The sequence below is a fragment of the Camelina sativa genome, chromosome 19 (genome assembly GCF_000633955.1).
Source record: "Camelina sativa cultivar DH55 chromosome 19, Cs, whole genome shotgun sequence".
Lineage (NCBI taxonomy): Eukaryota > Viridiplantae > Streptophyta > Magnoliopsida > Brassicales > Brassicaceae > Camelina > Camelina sativa.
This window is the reverse complement of record NC_025703.1, coordinates 20,462,426-20,480,372: the sequence shown is the minus strand read 5'-3', so window position 1 is coordinate 20,480,372 and position 17,947 is coordinate 20,462,426. Positions and strand designations below refer to the sequence as shown.

The following is a 17,947-nucleotide window of genomic DNA, read 5'->3' as shown; positions in this document are numbered from 1 at the left end:
CATATCCAACCTCCTGTCTCATCACGCAGCACCCCAGCAGCTGTGGCCAACCCGGTTGTGCCTTGAGCAGCACCATCTGTATTCAACTTTAACCATCCCTCTCGCGGAGGTTTCCAAGCGATCAACCTCTCCACTCGTGTCGGTTTGTGTGTGAACCCGCTAGTCTCCAACGAGGCCACCGACACCTCCTTGGCCAAGTCTTTTAAAAATTGTACTCGATCACGACACTTACCATTAACACGAAAAACATTCCCGCATCTCCACTTCCATCCCCACCATACCGACATAGCAAACAAGGTAGACCAATCTCCATTCAAATTCTCATACAACCATTCAAACAAAGAAGTTCCAAAAAACTGTGTATGCCTCCGCGCAGGTACTAACCTCCTCCAAACCCCCGACATCGCTGGACAATCCCGTAGTATGTGCATAATATCTTCATCTCCGCCCTTGCAAACTTGACAAACAGAGGAATCAGAGATATGTCGTCGAAACCTTTCTGCATTCGTCATGATAGCTTGATTTCCCACTAGCCATAAGAAAACTCTGACTCTCTCCGGAGCCACTACACGCCACACCCGGGACCAGAAAGCAACCATATCCGATTCTGGTCTATTACTCCGTGTGATCAACTTATAGGCCGAAGTGACCCTAAACGACCCATCAGAGCTCGTCCCCCAAGACAAACGATCTATAGCTCCGGTAACCTTGTCAACTACAATAGCTCCCAGCCATAGTCTGGAATCCTCAGAGAGATGAGGCAACAACGGGCCAAGATTCCAACCCACACCATCTTGCCAAAAGTCCTGAACTGGTGCCTTTAAACATTCCTCTGATAACACCCCAGCCAAACCATCACTGAGCTGCTTATTCGTGAGCCACCTGTCCTGCCAAAAGCGAATGGTAGCACCATTCCCTAGCACCCAACTGTGTCCCAAACTGATAACCTCCCGAATACTCAGAGCTACACTACGCCACGTAGACGACCAAGTCGACTTAGGTGATAACCACGAGGTGTTCTGCATACACCCCACCTTATATTTACTTCTTAGTACACGAGCCCACAAGCTATCCGAGTCCTGAAGTAATCTCCAACCTAGCTTCGCCAACAAAGCTCTATTCATCGCTGCAATCTCTCGGAGCCCAATCCCTCCTTGTTTCTTTGGTAAACAAACCTTCTTCCTAGCAACTAGATGTTGTTTCTTTTTTTCCACTATACTACCCCAGAGAAACGAACGCGACACTCTATCCAACTCCTTCAATAAGCTCTTCGGCATAGAAATGACACTCATGGTGTGAACCGGAATAGACATAAGCACAGCTTTGGTAAGTGTAAGGCGGCCCGCTAAACTCAAACATTTACCCTTCCATCCCGCTAATTTCGAAGATACTCTTGCTAAGACTTCCCCAAAGGTCTCCTTATTTAGTCTCTTTTGCAGAATAGGCATTCCAAGGTACTTACCTAAATCCTTGGTAGCCTTGATCCCACTTTCATCGCTGGTAAGCTTCCCCAAGTCCCTAGACACATTCTCTGAGAAAAATATTTTAGACTTCTCCAGACTTACTTTCTGCCCTGAAGCTACACAAAAACGTTCTAACACCCGTCTGATAACTCTAATTTGCGATACAGAGGCTTCAGCAAACAATATCAAATCATCTGCAAAGCAGATATGAGAAAGCATCGGACCGCCTTGAGAAAGCCGTATAGGTTTCCATTCTTTCCGGCCAATAGCAGACTCTATCAAATGACACAGACGTTCAAGACAGAGAACAAACAAATACGGGGACAACGAATCCCCTTGGCGCAATCCCTGCAATGGTTGAAAGGCCTCAATTTTCTCACCATTCCAAAGAATATTCATAGACGAACCCGTAACACCCTGCATGATCCAATGCACCCAATTCTCTGATAACCCAGCAGCTACTATGGTATCTTGAAGAAAATCCCAACGAATGCGGTCATAAGCTTTCTCCAAATCCAGTTTAAGAAGCATCCATCCTCTTCTTCCCTTCTTCCTTTTCATCGAATGGACAACCTCTTGTACAATCACTATGTTATCTGTACTTAAACGACCGGGAATGAAGCTAGATTGAGCCGGTCCTATCAAATTTGTCATCAGTTTCTTAAGGCGCAGCACCATAACCTTTGTCAATATTTTGAACAACACATTACAGAGACTAATTGGTCTGAATTGTGTTATTCTTTCCGGCTTCTCCACCTTCGCCAATAACACCACCAACGCATCATTTAGACCTGTCTCTAGCTTCCCTGTCTCAAAGAACCGGAGCACAAACGAGACCACAGACTCCCCCACTATATCCTAACACCGCTGATAAAAGACTGGCTGATATCCATCCGGACCAAGCGTTTTAAATTGGCCCATGCTCCTGACTGCAAACTCTACCTCCTCCGCAGTAAAAGGTTTGCTCAAACTCAACTGTTCCTCACGAGAAAGACTCTGGAACCCTTCCCTTGGCAAACTCTCGACTACCGCATCAAGATCATCTAAAGAGTAAAGGCGCTTGTAATAAGTAAGTGCCAGTTGTTCCAACTCCTGTGGATCCGTACACCATTGCCCAGAATCATCTCTCAAAGCCTCAATCCGATTCCGACGTCGCCTAATAACCGTCGAGGTGTGAAAGTAACTCGTATTACGATCTCCATGGACAATCCATCTCTCTCGTGACTTTTGAAACCACAATGTTTCTTCCTGCTCCAAAACTGTATCCAGCTCTTGAAGCAAAGTCTCTTCCTTGTGTAACAAAGCATCAGTGTGAGAGAACTCCAGCAGGTCCTGAACCATTTTTATTTCTCCCAGCAAACCCTCTTTTTTCTTGATCACATCTCCAAAAACTTCCTTATTCCATTTTTTCAGCGTCACACGTAGAGAATCCAGAACTTCCAGGGTCGACATATCTCGACGCCACGACGAAGAGACTAATTCGTTAAAACTCAAATGGCTCATACATGCTGCTTCGAATCGAAATGGTCTTCTCCTAGGATCCATACTAACTACTGGGCACAATTGTATGTACAACGGAGCATGATCAGAAGCTAAAAACGGAAGATGAGCCACTGACGCCTCCGGCCATTGCAATCGTGTTTCCGCACAGCACAACACCCTGTCTAATCTCTTAGCCACAAAATGTTGTTCAACTCTCCCTCGCTTCCATGTAAAACTATTCCCGCGAAAACCCATGTCAATCAAAGACTCGGCATTAATCCAATCCCTGAATGCCAAAGAATCTGAAGACAGCCTCTCGTTGCCCCCAACCCTCTCATCAAGGCGAACGATTGTATTAAAATCTCCACCAATCATCAATGGTCCATCAACCAATTGAATAACATTATGAAGCTGTGTCCACAACCCACTTCGTCTGCTGACTGTCGGTGCCGCATACACGACAATCAAATGTAAAGAATCCGATCCATTCTCCACTTTCGCATATATATATTGCTCCGCAGACTCAATGATAGAAACCGTACCTATCCCCGACCTCCACAAGAGCCACAACCCACCCCTTTGGCCATCTGCATCCACAGGAAAGGAGTTTTCAAAGCCTAACCCCTGACATATTCAACCAGCCCGATCACCACCAACATGTGTTTCGAACAACGCCAAGACATCGGTTGGATTTTTCTTCAACAAGTATCTAATAGATTGGAGAAAATTGGGTTTAATTACCCCCCGGCAATTCCACAATAAACAATTCATCATCAATTCACCTAAGCAGCGTAAAACTACCGGGGACAAACATTATTGACGTNATCGAGCGATGATAGAAACTGACAGGTATGTTAGACAGCCGAAGCCACACCGGTGTCGTGACAATCTCATCTTTCAATGGGTCAAACTCCGGCGACCATGCCTGTACCATCAGGTAACTACCAAACACTCGCCATGGCCCACANGACTCTGAATCGACCTCATCCGTCCCAGAAATCAGCATTCGATCCCCACCTCCAGTCGTAAACACGCCTCCCGGTCTCCCGAAACTCTCTGTTTCGACACGCAACCTCTTACCACTCGCGAGAAGAGGATTCTCCTCCCTAATGGGCCCAAAAACCAAACCTCTAACAGGTCGGTTGTGTTTTTGTTGCCTTTTAAAACCATGATTCTCTACTTTAGACAATTGGGCCTTATTATTTTTTGGCCCATCCCGTAAAAGACCTTTTTCTTTCGCTAAACCCGCCTTCGGTAGACCAGTCTTACCTTGCACCACACTCTTGACTCCACGAATCTGTGGGGAATGATACTCATTCTCCTTATTTGAACCAAAACGAATAATTGAATCCCTTGAATCAGGGAGCATATCTTCCACATCTAACCCATCAAATCTGTTAGCCAGATTTACATTCCCTCTCTCCTGCTGCGGGATTTCCCGGAGATTTCTTTCCAAAACTGTTCCGGAACCACCTGTCGTGAACGCAGTCTTGTTCTGCGATGGTCCTACCTTTCTCCCACCACGTCGAACCTCCGTAAACCCATCATCCGTCTGCACAGGTGCGGTCACCTCCACCACTACAGCCGGTGCAACCATCGCAACCGATGGTTCCTGAACCCGTAGAGGACAAGCATGAATCATATGACCGTAGAGACCACAACCCTAACAGATGTTAGATAAACCCTCATACGACACAAAATAACGCTCCCCATTCACCATAATTGAACCTTTGAGCGGATTCCTCAAATCAACTTCCACACATATTCTTGCAAAACGACCCATTTCACACTGCAACGTAGTAAGGTCCACTCGTATAGGTTTACCCAATCCCCGAGCAATACTCATCAAAATCGAGCGATGATAGAAACTGACAGGTATGTTAGACAGCCGAAGCCACACCGGTGTCGTGACAATCTCATCTTTCAATGGGTCAAACTCCGGCGACCATGCCTGTACCATCAGGTAACTACCAAACACTCGCCATGGCCCACAAGATAGAGCTGCCAAGTATTCTTCCTCTTTTTCAAAACGAACCATAAAAAATTGGCGTGGTAGATCCATGACATACATCGCCCCTTTAGGTTTCCACATCTCCCGAAGTCTCCTACTTAGCACCGCAATACCAACATGCTTGCCTAGAACCTTGACAATCATACACTGCTTCCAGAGGCCATGCATAGCATCCAACACCTTCTGCCCTATTGTGATCACTGGTTCTCCATTTGCCCCATTCGGAAACTCCAAAGTCACTCGCGCCGTGACAAACTCATCATCCAACACTGTCTCCGGTGCTAACATCCCACCCGCGTTACTCCCTACAACCTTTTGTACCCAATTCCCCACAGCATCTGGCGGATCACCCGGCGGCCTAACCCTGATGCCGATATCCATCATAATCGCATCTTGCTCAGTCAATATCTGCTGCTCCAAATCGCCAATCCTAGCCGTCATTTTTTGCTTCAGTATTCTTTATATAATAAAGAAACGATACCCAATTCACAACACTTTGCTTACTCTCATCATCTCATCGACCACTCTTTGAAGATGATCTCTCTGCTCGGGCTCTTTTTTTTTTTTTTTTTTTTTTTNTTAAAAGCTCTTTTTTTTTCTTAATTCCCCCAAAACATTATAATAATTTTAAAAATAAATTGATAACTAGTCAACTGTATAAATATTTCAACCGTCATAAAAAAAAATCATTATATATTTTATTAAAACAAATAATACGGAGTATAATTTTTACATGTTTTCTCATCTATAATTATTACCAAAAAAAAGGATTGGAAAAATGTAAATTTGAAGAATTTATGCTGAAATTAAAAACAGATATTCAGAAAAGTGAATATTCTTTTTGAGTTATACTTTCTGTTTATTTTGTTTCAGAAACTGATATATCATAATCATACTGTTGTAATTTTAATTTTTTGCAGCTAGTAAATTTTTCAAAAAATATATTTAATACATTTATTTGAGTTGACTCTAGAAGAAAAAAAGTAATAAAAAAAAAATTGGTATGTGCGACAAAACAGGAAGACCAACTAGAAAACCTTGGCGAAAAAGATAACGACGACGATTTACCCTAAAAATCCACAAACATCTACGAGACGACGACGGTGATGATTCGTTTCGCGGCGGCTTTCTTCATCACTGTCCTCGTTGGTGTCGTTCGCAGCAAGGTTCGATTTGATTCTCTGTGTTTAATTATTTCACTTCTCTTTATACACACATGCCTCTCCTGATTTCTGAGAGAACCCTTAACACACTTTAATCAATTGGATTTTTCTTTTTCGAATCAAATTGTGTCACAGGAGTGTACAAGAACTTGCACTACACAGAATTGTGACAGTAAGATTACTTATTTCTCAAGTTTGATTATTTGGTTTTTTCATATTTTTTTTCAGGATCCTTGTTTTAATTAGCTTCTTAACTACTCACTTTCTTATGTTCTTTGTTTCAGCTATTTCTATTCGATATGGCAAGTATTGTGGGTTTGGACACTTTGGATGTCCTGGTGAAGAGCCTTGCGATGATCTTGATGCTTGTTGTATGGTCCATGACCATTGTGTTGGGTCAAAAGGTATATATCAATCCGGATTGCTATCTATATATATATATGTCTATTAATCCGATCCTCTTCTTATTGTTTAAGAAGATAAACTGAAATTAACATATAACTGTAAAAATGTAACTTGAGAATGTAACTTGACTTGATTAGACTTTGGATTTGAGAATGCCGTCAATCTGGTCTGCCACGTCAAATTGTGTAATGCAGAGTAGTGCTAGGATGTCGAGTATGATAATCTCTTAAGGCCATCATCATCTAGGCTCTGATATCCCAAGTGAATCTACTGCTTTTGGGATCTTATCATATCAGTCTTCATTTTCCATGTTGTTCTGATTCATCGTTCTCAAGCTATAGTTTACCACATTTAAATGCACACGCTTACCCTGATTCCAATTTTGCAGGTATGACTAACATAAGCTGCCATAAGAAGTTCCAGCTATGCGTAAACAGTCTAAGCAACTCGATAAAACAATCCAAAGACGAAAAGGTCGGCTTCGCCAAACAGTGCCCCTATTCAGTAGTAATACCTACGGTAAATCAAGGAATGGATATCGGGATCTTATTCAGTCAGTTATGTAATGATATATATTTACTCTGGTCTTGGAGGTATCACATTTGTGTTGGAACTAAAGCGTACCTCGTAAAGTTTTTTACTAATTGGTGATGACTTTTAATTATTGCAATTGCTCTTGTTTGTCCAACAAAAAACATATATAATATATCATTGCAATTGCAAGTCACGAATAGATTTAGACCATTGAATGATTTAACATGTAAATCTTGAGACACATCTATGAAGCCATGGCATACCACGTGAATCTATGCTATATACAATGCAAGTCTTGATCGGAAACTCGTCTCTATTCTTTTTGTTTTATATATGATCTTTTGACTCTTGGTTTATCACTATCAAAGTTTAAAGGTTCAGGAATCACAACCCTAGCTAGTTTTGTACATAACACAAGAAGAACTATTTCTAATCTCTTTGTCCACAACAATATGCAAATTGACCATGAGGCAAAGCAAGTTCAGAGAATCAAGATTATAATTTAATTATTGTAAGGGCAAGTCCAATGGTGGGTTATATTTTTGGGTCTCTTTAGTTTTTTTAATTAGTATATGATATACTTTTTGTAAAATAAGAACTTTGAGAATCCTAATTTAAATTATCCCCTCCAATGGTAATGGTAAGAAGACTACATTTTTACTCATCAAAAAGAGGAAAACGAAAATACTGTATCAAATATCTGATGAACTAAGGAGTAAGAAAATAAAGAAACGAATACATGTTGCAACATAAAGTGACCCTAGAATTAACTAAACGTAGCTAGGAAAAAAAAACAATTATAATAAAGTGCTTAATTACAAAACTTCTAGTTAATCAGATCATTTACTCTCCGTTTGACCCTCTCGATGAAGAATGATACTATGAAGCTCTTAATCCTCTACGTAATCATCTCGGTGGCTTTATTTCCAGCGTTGGTCCGATCTCGACAGATCGAATGTGACCCGTTGAGTGGGAAATCCATGACGGTGGACAGAAAGAAATCTTGAAAATGAGGTCATCAAGTTTGGATGTGGTCAGCCAGCCGTAGGATTCTTCAAGCGTCGAGATATATAAGCTACGATGCATTGAAGGACAACTTACAAGACAAGCGACATGGTCAACCGGATCCAGGTGGACGGGATCACCCATATCGAAGAGGTTGTCTTGTCTCTACAAATTGTCACCGGTTTACGGATTAACGTACGCCTCATGTCTATCATCTAGATTCTAGATAATGGTACTATAGCGGAAATTAAAATGAAACGTGTTTATTACTAAATTGTGGACTGTGTCATTTAGGGTACAAATTCATATTATTATTTTTTTTCTTTGAATCAGTTTTATTCTGTTTAGAGATTGTTGTCCTTTTTACAAATAGAGTAACGAATCAGAATTGGTCACATTGTTGAGCCTTTTTTTTTTTAATGCGGTCAATTACATTTTTGAATATAATCGATAATTGGATGGTAGAATACGATTGAAGGTTGACTTGAAATTAATTTTAGAGTTAATTAATTAGACAGATGGTAGTTTTTTTTTTGGTAGAATTAGACAGATGGTAGTTGAAAACATATTAAATTAAACAAATAGTAACGATGTGACTATTATTGCTTTGAAATGGTGTTCAAAAAGTTCCAATTTTTTTTAGTGATATGTAACGCTGTATATTTTTATTGAATGTACTTAAAGGTGTATGTGTATTCAGTATGCGTGTGGATAAATAATTTACTAGTAATATTTATTAGGTTCAATAAATAAATTTAAAATTTAAATATTATTCATAAATATACGAAAGAAATGTAAATTTGGTGGATAAGGTCTATGATAAACACATGTAAACAGACAAACAAAAAACCACGCATTCTGATCCAAAAGTTAATACAGTGTTGCTGTGTTGCTCATCAAGCCTGTGCTTGGGCTCAATTATAGATCTCTTGAGGATGATTATTTAGTTTAAGGCTTTAAGCCATGCATGTGATTCTGAATCCTAGGTCCTAGGTTCAACTCATCAACTGCATAATTTTAATTCTTCATGCTTCTAATTTTTAAACTCAAACCGGTTCAAAAAAACTAATTATGTTGTTGTTCTGGCTTATGAAGTTGCAAACTATGAGATTAACAAATACAGTCTTTTAGTTGCATTACAACATATGCACACCCAGTTTTAAGATATCTCTTAATATGAATGAAAATTTCGTATAACTCAGAACTCAAAATGTATAATATTTATGTAAAAAGTGAAATTTAGTTACTTGTACGTATACATTATATATACAATAACTTCAAAAAAAAATTCACAAAGATCTCATTTCTTATCAAACCAGCCTTTTGTCACTTACTAGTTAGTTACTACACAATGTCAGGTACCGGACCAGAGTCGCTGAGACCATTTCAAATCCGAAAATCGTAATTAACACTCACCCTAATCAATTAATAATTACAAGCCATATATTAAGAAATACAAAATATCACACGACGGATACAGCGGTCGGACCGGGGGAGAAGAGACCATCGTAGTTCAACATAGAAACCCTAGGCTTCGCCACCGGCACCCAATTCTCCGGCTCCATCGCCTCGGAAACCGCCGCTTCCAAGGAGCTAGATCGGTCGCACGTGCCAAGCCACTTGGCTTGCATGTACTTGTGTTTTCTCCAAGGAGCCATATGCATTTTCTTGTCTCTCAAGCACTTTTTCGCAGCAATGCACAATATCTTGATCAGAGATCGAAGCCTCTCGGTTTTTCCCACGTAAACCTCCGGCAATCGGCTGACTAGTCTTTTATACTCTTCACTGCCTTTTGCAATCTCGAACTCAGCCCTAAACGATAACTCGATCACTACTCTCATCTCGCCTTTCTTCGAACCCGATCGGTCAACGATCTCTAAAAACTCGTGTTCCCCTGATATTAATTATAAAAAAAAACATTAAGTATATGGTCCAAGAAAAAACATCTATAATAAATGTAGGGTGTAGACAATATCCGATTTTTGCTTGATACATAATTAAGTAACACATAAAAAAGAAAGGGTCTGAAAAAAATCTTTCGTGTTTGTCTTGTGGACATAATCATCTTCTTCCAATTTTTAAAATAATTATCTTAGATATTCCCTTTGAAGAAATGAAAACGATGGCTAAATAATTCAGAACCAGTCTTTTTTTTTTTTTTAAATAATAAAAAAACACGTTTGCATGTGTGTATGGTTGTACCTGCAGGGATGTCTTGAGAGCTTCTCCATTTAGATTTGGAGATGACGCAATCGTAGCCGGCAACATCTCTGAGGTGTCTAGAGATCTCAACACGTAAGCAACTCCGGCAACCGCCGTCCACTGGTCGCCGGCAGACACAATAAAGAAGACCCTTAGATTTAACTTGTTTCAAGGCTTCTTTCGTCGCTTGTCTAATCTTCGTCTCAATCGTACTTGTCCTATACAGTGTCCCCTACACAATTTCCAAAAAAAAAACAAAAACATATTTAGACACCAAATGATTTGGCTAAAAAATGACAAAAATAATTTGTTTACAAGATTTTACTTTTGTTTGGTAATTAAAATATTTTTTTTTTGGTAAAAAAAGTTAATTACCTGAAGAAGTTGTTCTTGTTCCTGCCAAAAAGCTTTGTTTTCTTCAGAATTGCAATTGTTGATGTTATTATTGTCGTCGTCATCGTCTCCACCGCCGTTAAGGTTACCGGAGTCAGAGAAATCCTCGGGTGACTGGTTTCCTTCGTCGAGAAAACCGAAAAGAACGTCGTCGGAGCTAGCCATTCCATCAAGAAACCTCATGATGTCATCAGAATTTTGCCGATCCATCGGAGGTTTTTTTTTTCTTTCTTAAAGAATAGAGCAAATAGTATTTGTTGTTTTATGTTTTTGTTTTTAGAGTTGGACAAAAAAGAAGAAGAAAATAGGAGGAGATTATATAATGGGTGGGGAGAGAATCAGAGAAACAGATACATGGCGCCGCGGAAGGTGACGCGTCGAGTTATGGTTGGAGGAGGTGTCTGATCTCTGAGATGAATGATTGCTCAAGACAGCTAGTTTCCATGTCAGCATGACTAATCTCGTGAGGACCCTTCTTCAGTACATATCCGGATGCCGATGGATATACTCTCAATATGAATTGTTTCCTATTTATATAAAACAAAAGATTCTCTTTAAAAAGTGAAAATGGATAATACTAACTAAAAGTTTTATCTTACTACAGAAACAAAAACAAAAACAAAAGTTCATTTTGGAAATTCGGGAAAAATAAATATAATTTAGGAAATTCAAACTTTCCTTGATACACTTATAATTTTCATACGCTCATCCATGCATGTAATGTTTATTACTCTTGAAAAGAAAAGAAAAAATTTGACTATAAATGAAATATATTTACTATAAATATGTATAAAAACAAAGGGCGGTCAAAATGAGTCTTTTTTCGTTGTTGTAAAGTGATGTCAAAATGAGTCAATCCCACACATTATCCGGTGGAATCTACCTTTTAAACCAGATTAGGAGCTTGGACGAGTCCTTTTTTTATAATATGCATGTAGACATATTTTAGTCATACAAACATTCGAATAAATTGATAGGTAAAAACCACAGTCGACATGTGATTAACTAATGGTCTACTAGATCGATATGAAAAAAATTTACTCGTGAATGATCACATGATTTAACTGATGCATGAATAAACGGGAAACCACCTAGCTAGCCCTCTATTTTATATTCAATCTATTTCCATTTCTATGCTATGCATAATAAGATAAAAATCAACTCAACATTTTCTTTATAGAAACGTACAAAAAAAGAAATGTAAAGCACAAACCTCATATACGAACTCTAAGAAGTAAGAACAATCGTCGTACGTGTAAATCTGCGGTTTTGGAATTTACATTTTAAACATCTTACGCAAACGAACGAGACAAGGGAACCAACTTCATTTAGGATCTATAAATGCTTAAGAATTTGATGATCAACTCATCGATCTCTCGGTGTACAACTTCTCTTGCTTGTGTTTTTTTCCATACCTAATTACGTCACAGTCACACGTTTGTTTTTTAATTAAAAAAATATAGAAAAGATATGAATGAGTTAGTCCTATACTCCTATATTCAAATCTACACATTATTTGATAGTTACTTGCATTGCAAGTATCAACACTTGGCAATACCTTGTCATTTTTGTTGCTTTGTTATTGATCAAGTCTGCAATATTTGACAAGCAAATTGTAATTGTAAGCGCTGAAAATTCTTTGTTATAAAATGAGTATATTCAATTAATTAGTTAATTGTCACAAGATTCAGGAAATATCTAAAATTCGTTGAATAAGCTTCTTTCACATTGTTTAAGAAAAAAAAAAAGAAGAAGAAGAAGATAAGCTTCTCTTTGCCATTATTTTTGCTTTAAAAGTTTTCTTACAAGTATTGGGATTAAGATTATACAAAAACATAGTTTTTTTATATAGGTCCAGAAATAACTTTTTCTAGTTAAGTAGGAAAACTCGGCTAAAGATTCCTCGATATCACCTGAGTTGATGATCATCCTAGATTTTGATTCATTCATATAGTTAAAAATTGTATAGGTTATTTTCCAAGTGACGTCTCTCCAGTGTACAACTACAAATCTAGGTTAGTACGTAATCTGAATTTCTACGGTGATGGCTACGATCAAGTGGGCTTTCTGGGCCTATTGGATACATAAAATTTACATTACTTGACAAATCAAAACTCCACTAATTTTTGTGTGCATGAGATCTAAACCTAGTTTTGGTTAGGATATACAGACACGTTAAAAAATCTTAGTAAAACTAAAAAAAACTAACTAAAGATTGATGGTATAATACGTTAGAGATATGGTCACGATCCTAAACGATCAGATTTTTGAAGAATGATTTAACTAATTTTTGGGTAATGCTCAATGAACATATGTTTACGTCTGGGATTATAGTCGCCAAATCCGTCCAAAATACTAACCCTCTAGTTATAACAAAAAGAAATCTGGTAAAGTCGTGATTTGGATGAACTCTTCAACTCATTCAATGTTCCTACGACGAAATAACTATAAACGTGCGATCTGCAAAGCAATTAGTGCCATTAAATGTAATTTATACTTTAATACAAATCATCACATGCAATTATGTTCATATGTTCAAAACACTCACTATATATATTAGTGGCGATCGTATCTTTTGGAGAACGAATCATGAGGAGTTTATTGTAAATAATGAGAAAAAGGTCATTAGTTAGAGGAACCACAATATTAGAATGCTGATGACAAACTTAACACACTGAAATTAAAGTTCTAATCCAATTATGTACAAGAATTAGAAAAAAACGTAGCAATGATTTCTTTCTTTTAATAATGGAGAAGAAAATTAAAGGATCACCGACAGTGTTTTTTCTTTTGTTCATTATTGTGCTTGTTCATTTCTCCTAGATATCTTTGATACTAAATATAACTAGGACTCAAACCCCCCGCGATGTTGCAGGGAAGTATTTAAAAAAAAAATTAAAATTAAAAAATTTAAAATAAACATTATAAAATTATTGGAATGTAATAGAATAGTTTAAATACATAAATTGTTACTAAAAACACAATCATCAAAATGAAAAACTTATAACAAATAATATTATGAAGAATACGCAATTTTGCAAAACAAATTGTTTAAAATATTATATATATAAGATATTTTTATGAAGAATTATGGTAAAGAGTTACAACTAAAAAAATCATTATGACGAAGTGATCCTTATTGAGATTATTGAACTAATGGTTATAATGAGTAATGTAATTTTCTATTAAATAACTATAATTAAAAATATATTTAATAATGAGTGAAACAATATCAATGGAAAATTAAAATTAAAATACACAACTCTTAAGAACAAAATAAAATAAATTTTAAATATTAAAATAGTTTTATGAAAAGCGATGATAAATAGACACAAGTGTAAATTCTATATTCAGTTTTATTAAATTTCTATATTACTATATTCATTTTTAAAATTTTAGTTAGATTATAGAATATATTCAATTATCTAAACTCAACATAAAATGGAAAATTTGTTTCAACAAACTTATTAGTTAGTGATGAAGAGACAAATATAAAGAGACTTTAAAAAGCATGACTATTTAAATAGACACACCTATTAAAACGAAAAGTTGTGATGAAAAAAATATAAATAAAATATAGTGAAAAGACACAACTCTACAATGAACAGATACAACCGTTTGAATTTAAAAAAAAAAACAAAAAAAATATTTTATTTACGAAAAGGTGCTACGAAAAATTGCAATTGTTGTGTGTGCACTTGATTATACATACAAACTCATATAAACTGCTTTTAAATAGAAGATATCTTTATTACCATATTCAAAAGTCAAATCCAAAAGCTTATTATATAATCCATTTAACTCTTCGAAAAAGACTCTAGATATAAAATTAACTAAAAGTTGTAAATTAGATTCATCATTCCAAAAATCCTTTGTTAAATCAAGAATTGGAGTAATCTCTTTATTTTTAAAAGAATGAATGCTAGAGAATAATTTCGAGAGTTGTAAAAACCGTTGAGATTGAAATTTTATATTATTTGGTGTCATGGTAAAAAAAATGAAAACAGTTCAAACAGACAAGTATATATAGATTTCAAAAGATAAGAATATTCGAATAGACACAACACTACAATGAACAGTTGCAACTTTACAAAAAAACTGTTACAATGAACAATCACAACTTTGTGTAAAACACACAATTTAAATTTTCTACAAATTTTTTTGGAAACTTATCCAAAAAGTACGATTGAAAAAACCCAACTTTGGTGGCATTTATTCGGATTGCTATTATATATAGGTATTTTCATTAATTTATATATAAAATTAACTAAAAGTTGTAAATTAGATTCATCATTCCAAAAATCTTTTGTTAAATCAAGAATTGGAAGAATTTTTTACTTTTAAAAGAATGAATGCTAGAGAATAATCTAGAGATCTGTAAAAACCGTTGAGTTTGAAATTTTATATTATTTTGTGTTATGGCAAAAAAAAAACAGTTCAAACAGACAAATATATAGATTTCAAAAGATATGAATATTCGAATAGACACAACTTTACAATGAGCAGTTGCAACTTTACAAAAAAACTGTTATAATGAACAATCACAACTTTTTGTTAAACACATCATTTAAATTTTCTACAGATTTTTTGGAAGATTATCCAAAAGGTACGATTGAAAAACACAACCTTTGGTGGCATTTATTCGGATTGTTACCATATTGAAAAGTCAAATCCAAAAACTCACTATGTAATCCATCTAACTCTTAGAAAAACACTATAGGTATTTTCATTAAACTTATATATTTAAAATTAACTAAAAGATGTAAATTAGATTCATCATTCCAAAAATATTTTGTTAAATCAAGAATTAGAGGAGTTTCTTGACTTTTAAAAGAATGAATGCTATAAAATAATTAAGAAAAATGTATAAACCGTTGAGATTGAAATTTTAGTTGATTTTGTGTCATGGCAAAAAAATGAAAACAGTTCAAACAGACAAATAGATTTAAAAAATACAAATGTTCCAATCAATACAACTTTACAAGTGAACAATTGTAACTTTTCATATAATCATTTCAATGATCCATCACGACTTTCCAGAAAATATTCAAAAGGTACGATTGAAAAGACACAACTGTTGGTCGCATTTATTCAGATTGTTATTATTATATAGATTAATACTATATGTCTTTTATTTGTGGTAGTAATTTCCTATTTCTTTGAATGATGAAAGATCTAGATCACTCTAGTCTCGTTAAAGTTTAACCACTGAAAACTCTCTCGACTTTTCTCCCAACAAAGAGTTCGCCCTAGCCGTCAAAAAACTTCAATCTCCGTTTGCCCTCTCTGGTGGCCGGGCGCTCCTCGCCGCTGCCGTGATAGGGTTCCTTAGTGTCCCTTTTGCTGTTTTAGTTTGTTTCAAGTTCTGTTTAAGTAGCTGTTTGGCTTTGGTTTGGGGAATCTTTTGGATTGATTTGAGCTCTGATTTGGGTTTGTGGTTGTGGTTGGAAGGGTCAATTTACAGAGAAGATGCTAGCAATTCCGGATCTGGTGGATCCACGGTATGGCTCGAAGAATAAGGTATCTTTTTTGCTTGGTCCTTCCCATGTGTTCTTTCGTTCATGTGGTGTTCGATTTGAAGTTGTTAGTGTTGTGTGGTTGTGATTGCGTTATCCGCCCAGCCTTTGCCTTCCTATCACCCCTGTTTTATCTCGCCCAACCTTTGATTCCCTTAAGGCTTGCTCCCCTTCTAAGCTTAGGCTCCGTTTGTTGATTGAAGAAATGCTAGTCTCGGTTGTCTGCAGTTGGTGATCTTCTCATTGTTGGGGCTTGTTGTGGCTGATAGCTTTCTCGAACATTCCTCATGTTTGGTTTATTCGAGAGGTTAGACTTTTCTCCTTGTCTTGCTTTGCAGATTTGTTCAGATCTGACTGCGTTTTGAAGGCTTTTATTTAGACGTTATGGGACGTTGTAGTTGTTGTCGTCGTATCCGGAAGCGTACTCGAGTCTTGTTTGTCGGATTATGAAGTTCTTGGTTCTTGTTTTGAGAGATTGGCTCTCATCTTGATAGGAGGTGGTGGTTGTTATTGTTGGATTGGTCGTGGGCATCCTTGGTAAAACTCAGCTACAAGTGCTTCAGAAGAAGAAACCTTGCGTTTTGAGACTAGTTTATTTCGTAAAGCCTAGTTTGCCTTTGTTTTTAGTTCTTGGGTTCGTCCTCTTTCCAAGTTAAAATTGTTTGCTTTGTAGTTTATTTCTTTGTTGGTTTCACTTATGTTTCTGGGGATTTCTACTTGTCCGCCGGTTTTGTTTTCCTCTTTTGAGCATTAGACTCTGGGGAAATCTTGTATTCTACCGGTTTTAGCTTGTATTCCACTTAGTTTATCAATATTAACAGATGACAACAAAAAAGAATGATGAAAGATCTATTGCATATGATCTGTTCTAAGAAGATTTACACATGCTCTTTTACAGAACACATGTTTTTCCGGAAAAATGATTGACATGTTTTACTTTTTTTACTCGACTATATGCAATGCATACCGTTAGCATTGGCAAAAAATTATAAACCATTGTGACTATTGGTTCTGAATTGTGATTTTATGAAAATATTAATTTAGATACCAGAGGAAAAGAAAAAAAGATTTAACCGAAATTTCGTTTTTTGAAGGAAATAAAGGTAAACAAAGGTATAATTAAGTATTAGTTTTAGATTATGTGGGATTCACATGGTTGAACATTTTATCAAATCTAAAGAGAAAATATAACCCACATGACTTCTGAGATTCTGAAGTTCTGAATCTAATGACATTTAGCATGTGGTCTATTTTCATATAAAGATCATAGTTTAAAAAAAAACTCAGACAAAGATTTGGTGTTTTTTTTTGTCTTCTTGTTTAAAAAACTTGAATGAACGTTTTTCAACAGCAAACACATACTTGCACTGACATTAATATACAAGAATTAATCTTGATATAAAGATATTACGCATTTAGTTGAGTGAGCAGGGGTTAAATTAGATTAGTCAGAAGATTACTTATATTCTCATCAGTAGTATATTGTATCAGCGATTACGTAGATACTGTATGTAACTGTTATTAGGATAATTTCATTGCCTAATTTTTGGCAAGGTATAGTAAATTATAGGTTTAACTCTTTTTTTGTTTTGTAAAGCGTCAACAGTGCATTTTTAAATGATATTTACAAGTCTATAGAAAGAATCGAACATGCATGAACGTCTCTTTACTTCCTGGAAAATATTTTATGTTGCTTTTGGAAGTTGAAACGGCAAAAGAAAAGAAAAGAAAAGAAGAAAACAAGACATGATGATTGATGGTATATATAATGCA

The 17,947-nt window shown here is 36.3% G+C and overlaps 3 protein-coding genes across 3 annotated transcripts; 2 read left to right on the top strand and 1 right to left on the bottom strand.

Moving 5' to 3' along the window:
• Positions 5,974 to 7,175, top strand: LOC104768034 (phospholipase A2-beta-like). The gene is made up of 4 exons (XM_010491981.2): positions 5,974 to 6,122; positions 6,255 to 6,291; positions 6,404 to 6,523; positions 6,913 to 7,175. Exons 1-4 carry the CDS (start codon positions 6,063 to 6,065, stop codon positions 7,173 to 7,175), a joined length of 480 nt encoding a protein of 159 aa, XP_010490283.1. The 5' UTR covers positions 5,974 to 6,062.
• LOC104766761 (protein RALF-like 14) lies at positions 7,940 to 8,257 on the top strand. The gene is given in 1 exon segment (XM_010490707.1): positions 7,940 to 8,257. A coding segment is annotated over 1 exon segment (318 nt).
• LOC104766760 lies at positions 9,340 to 10,965 on the bottom strand. The gene is made up of 3 exons (XM_010490706.1): positions 10,641 to 10,965; positions 10,266 to 10,497; positions 9,340 to 9,957 (listed from the first exon to the last, which is right to left on the bottom strand). Exons 1-3 carry the CDS (start codon positions 10,866 to 10,868, stop codon positions 9,527 to 9,529), a joined length of 891 nt encoding a protein of 296 aa, XP_010489008.1. The 5' UTR covers positions 10,869 to 10,965; the 3' UTR covers positions 9,340 to 9,526.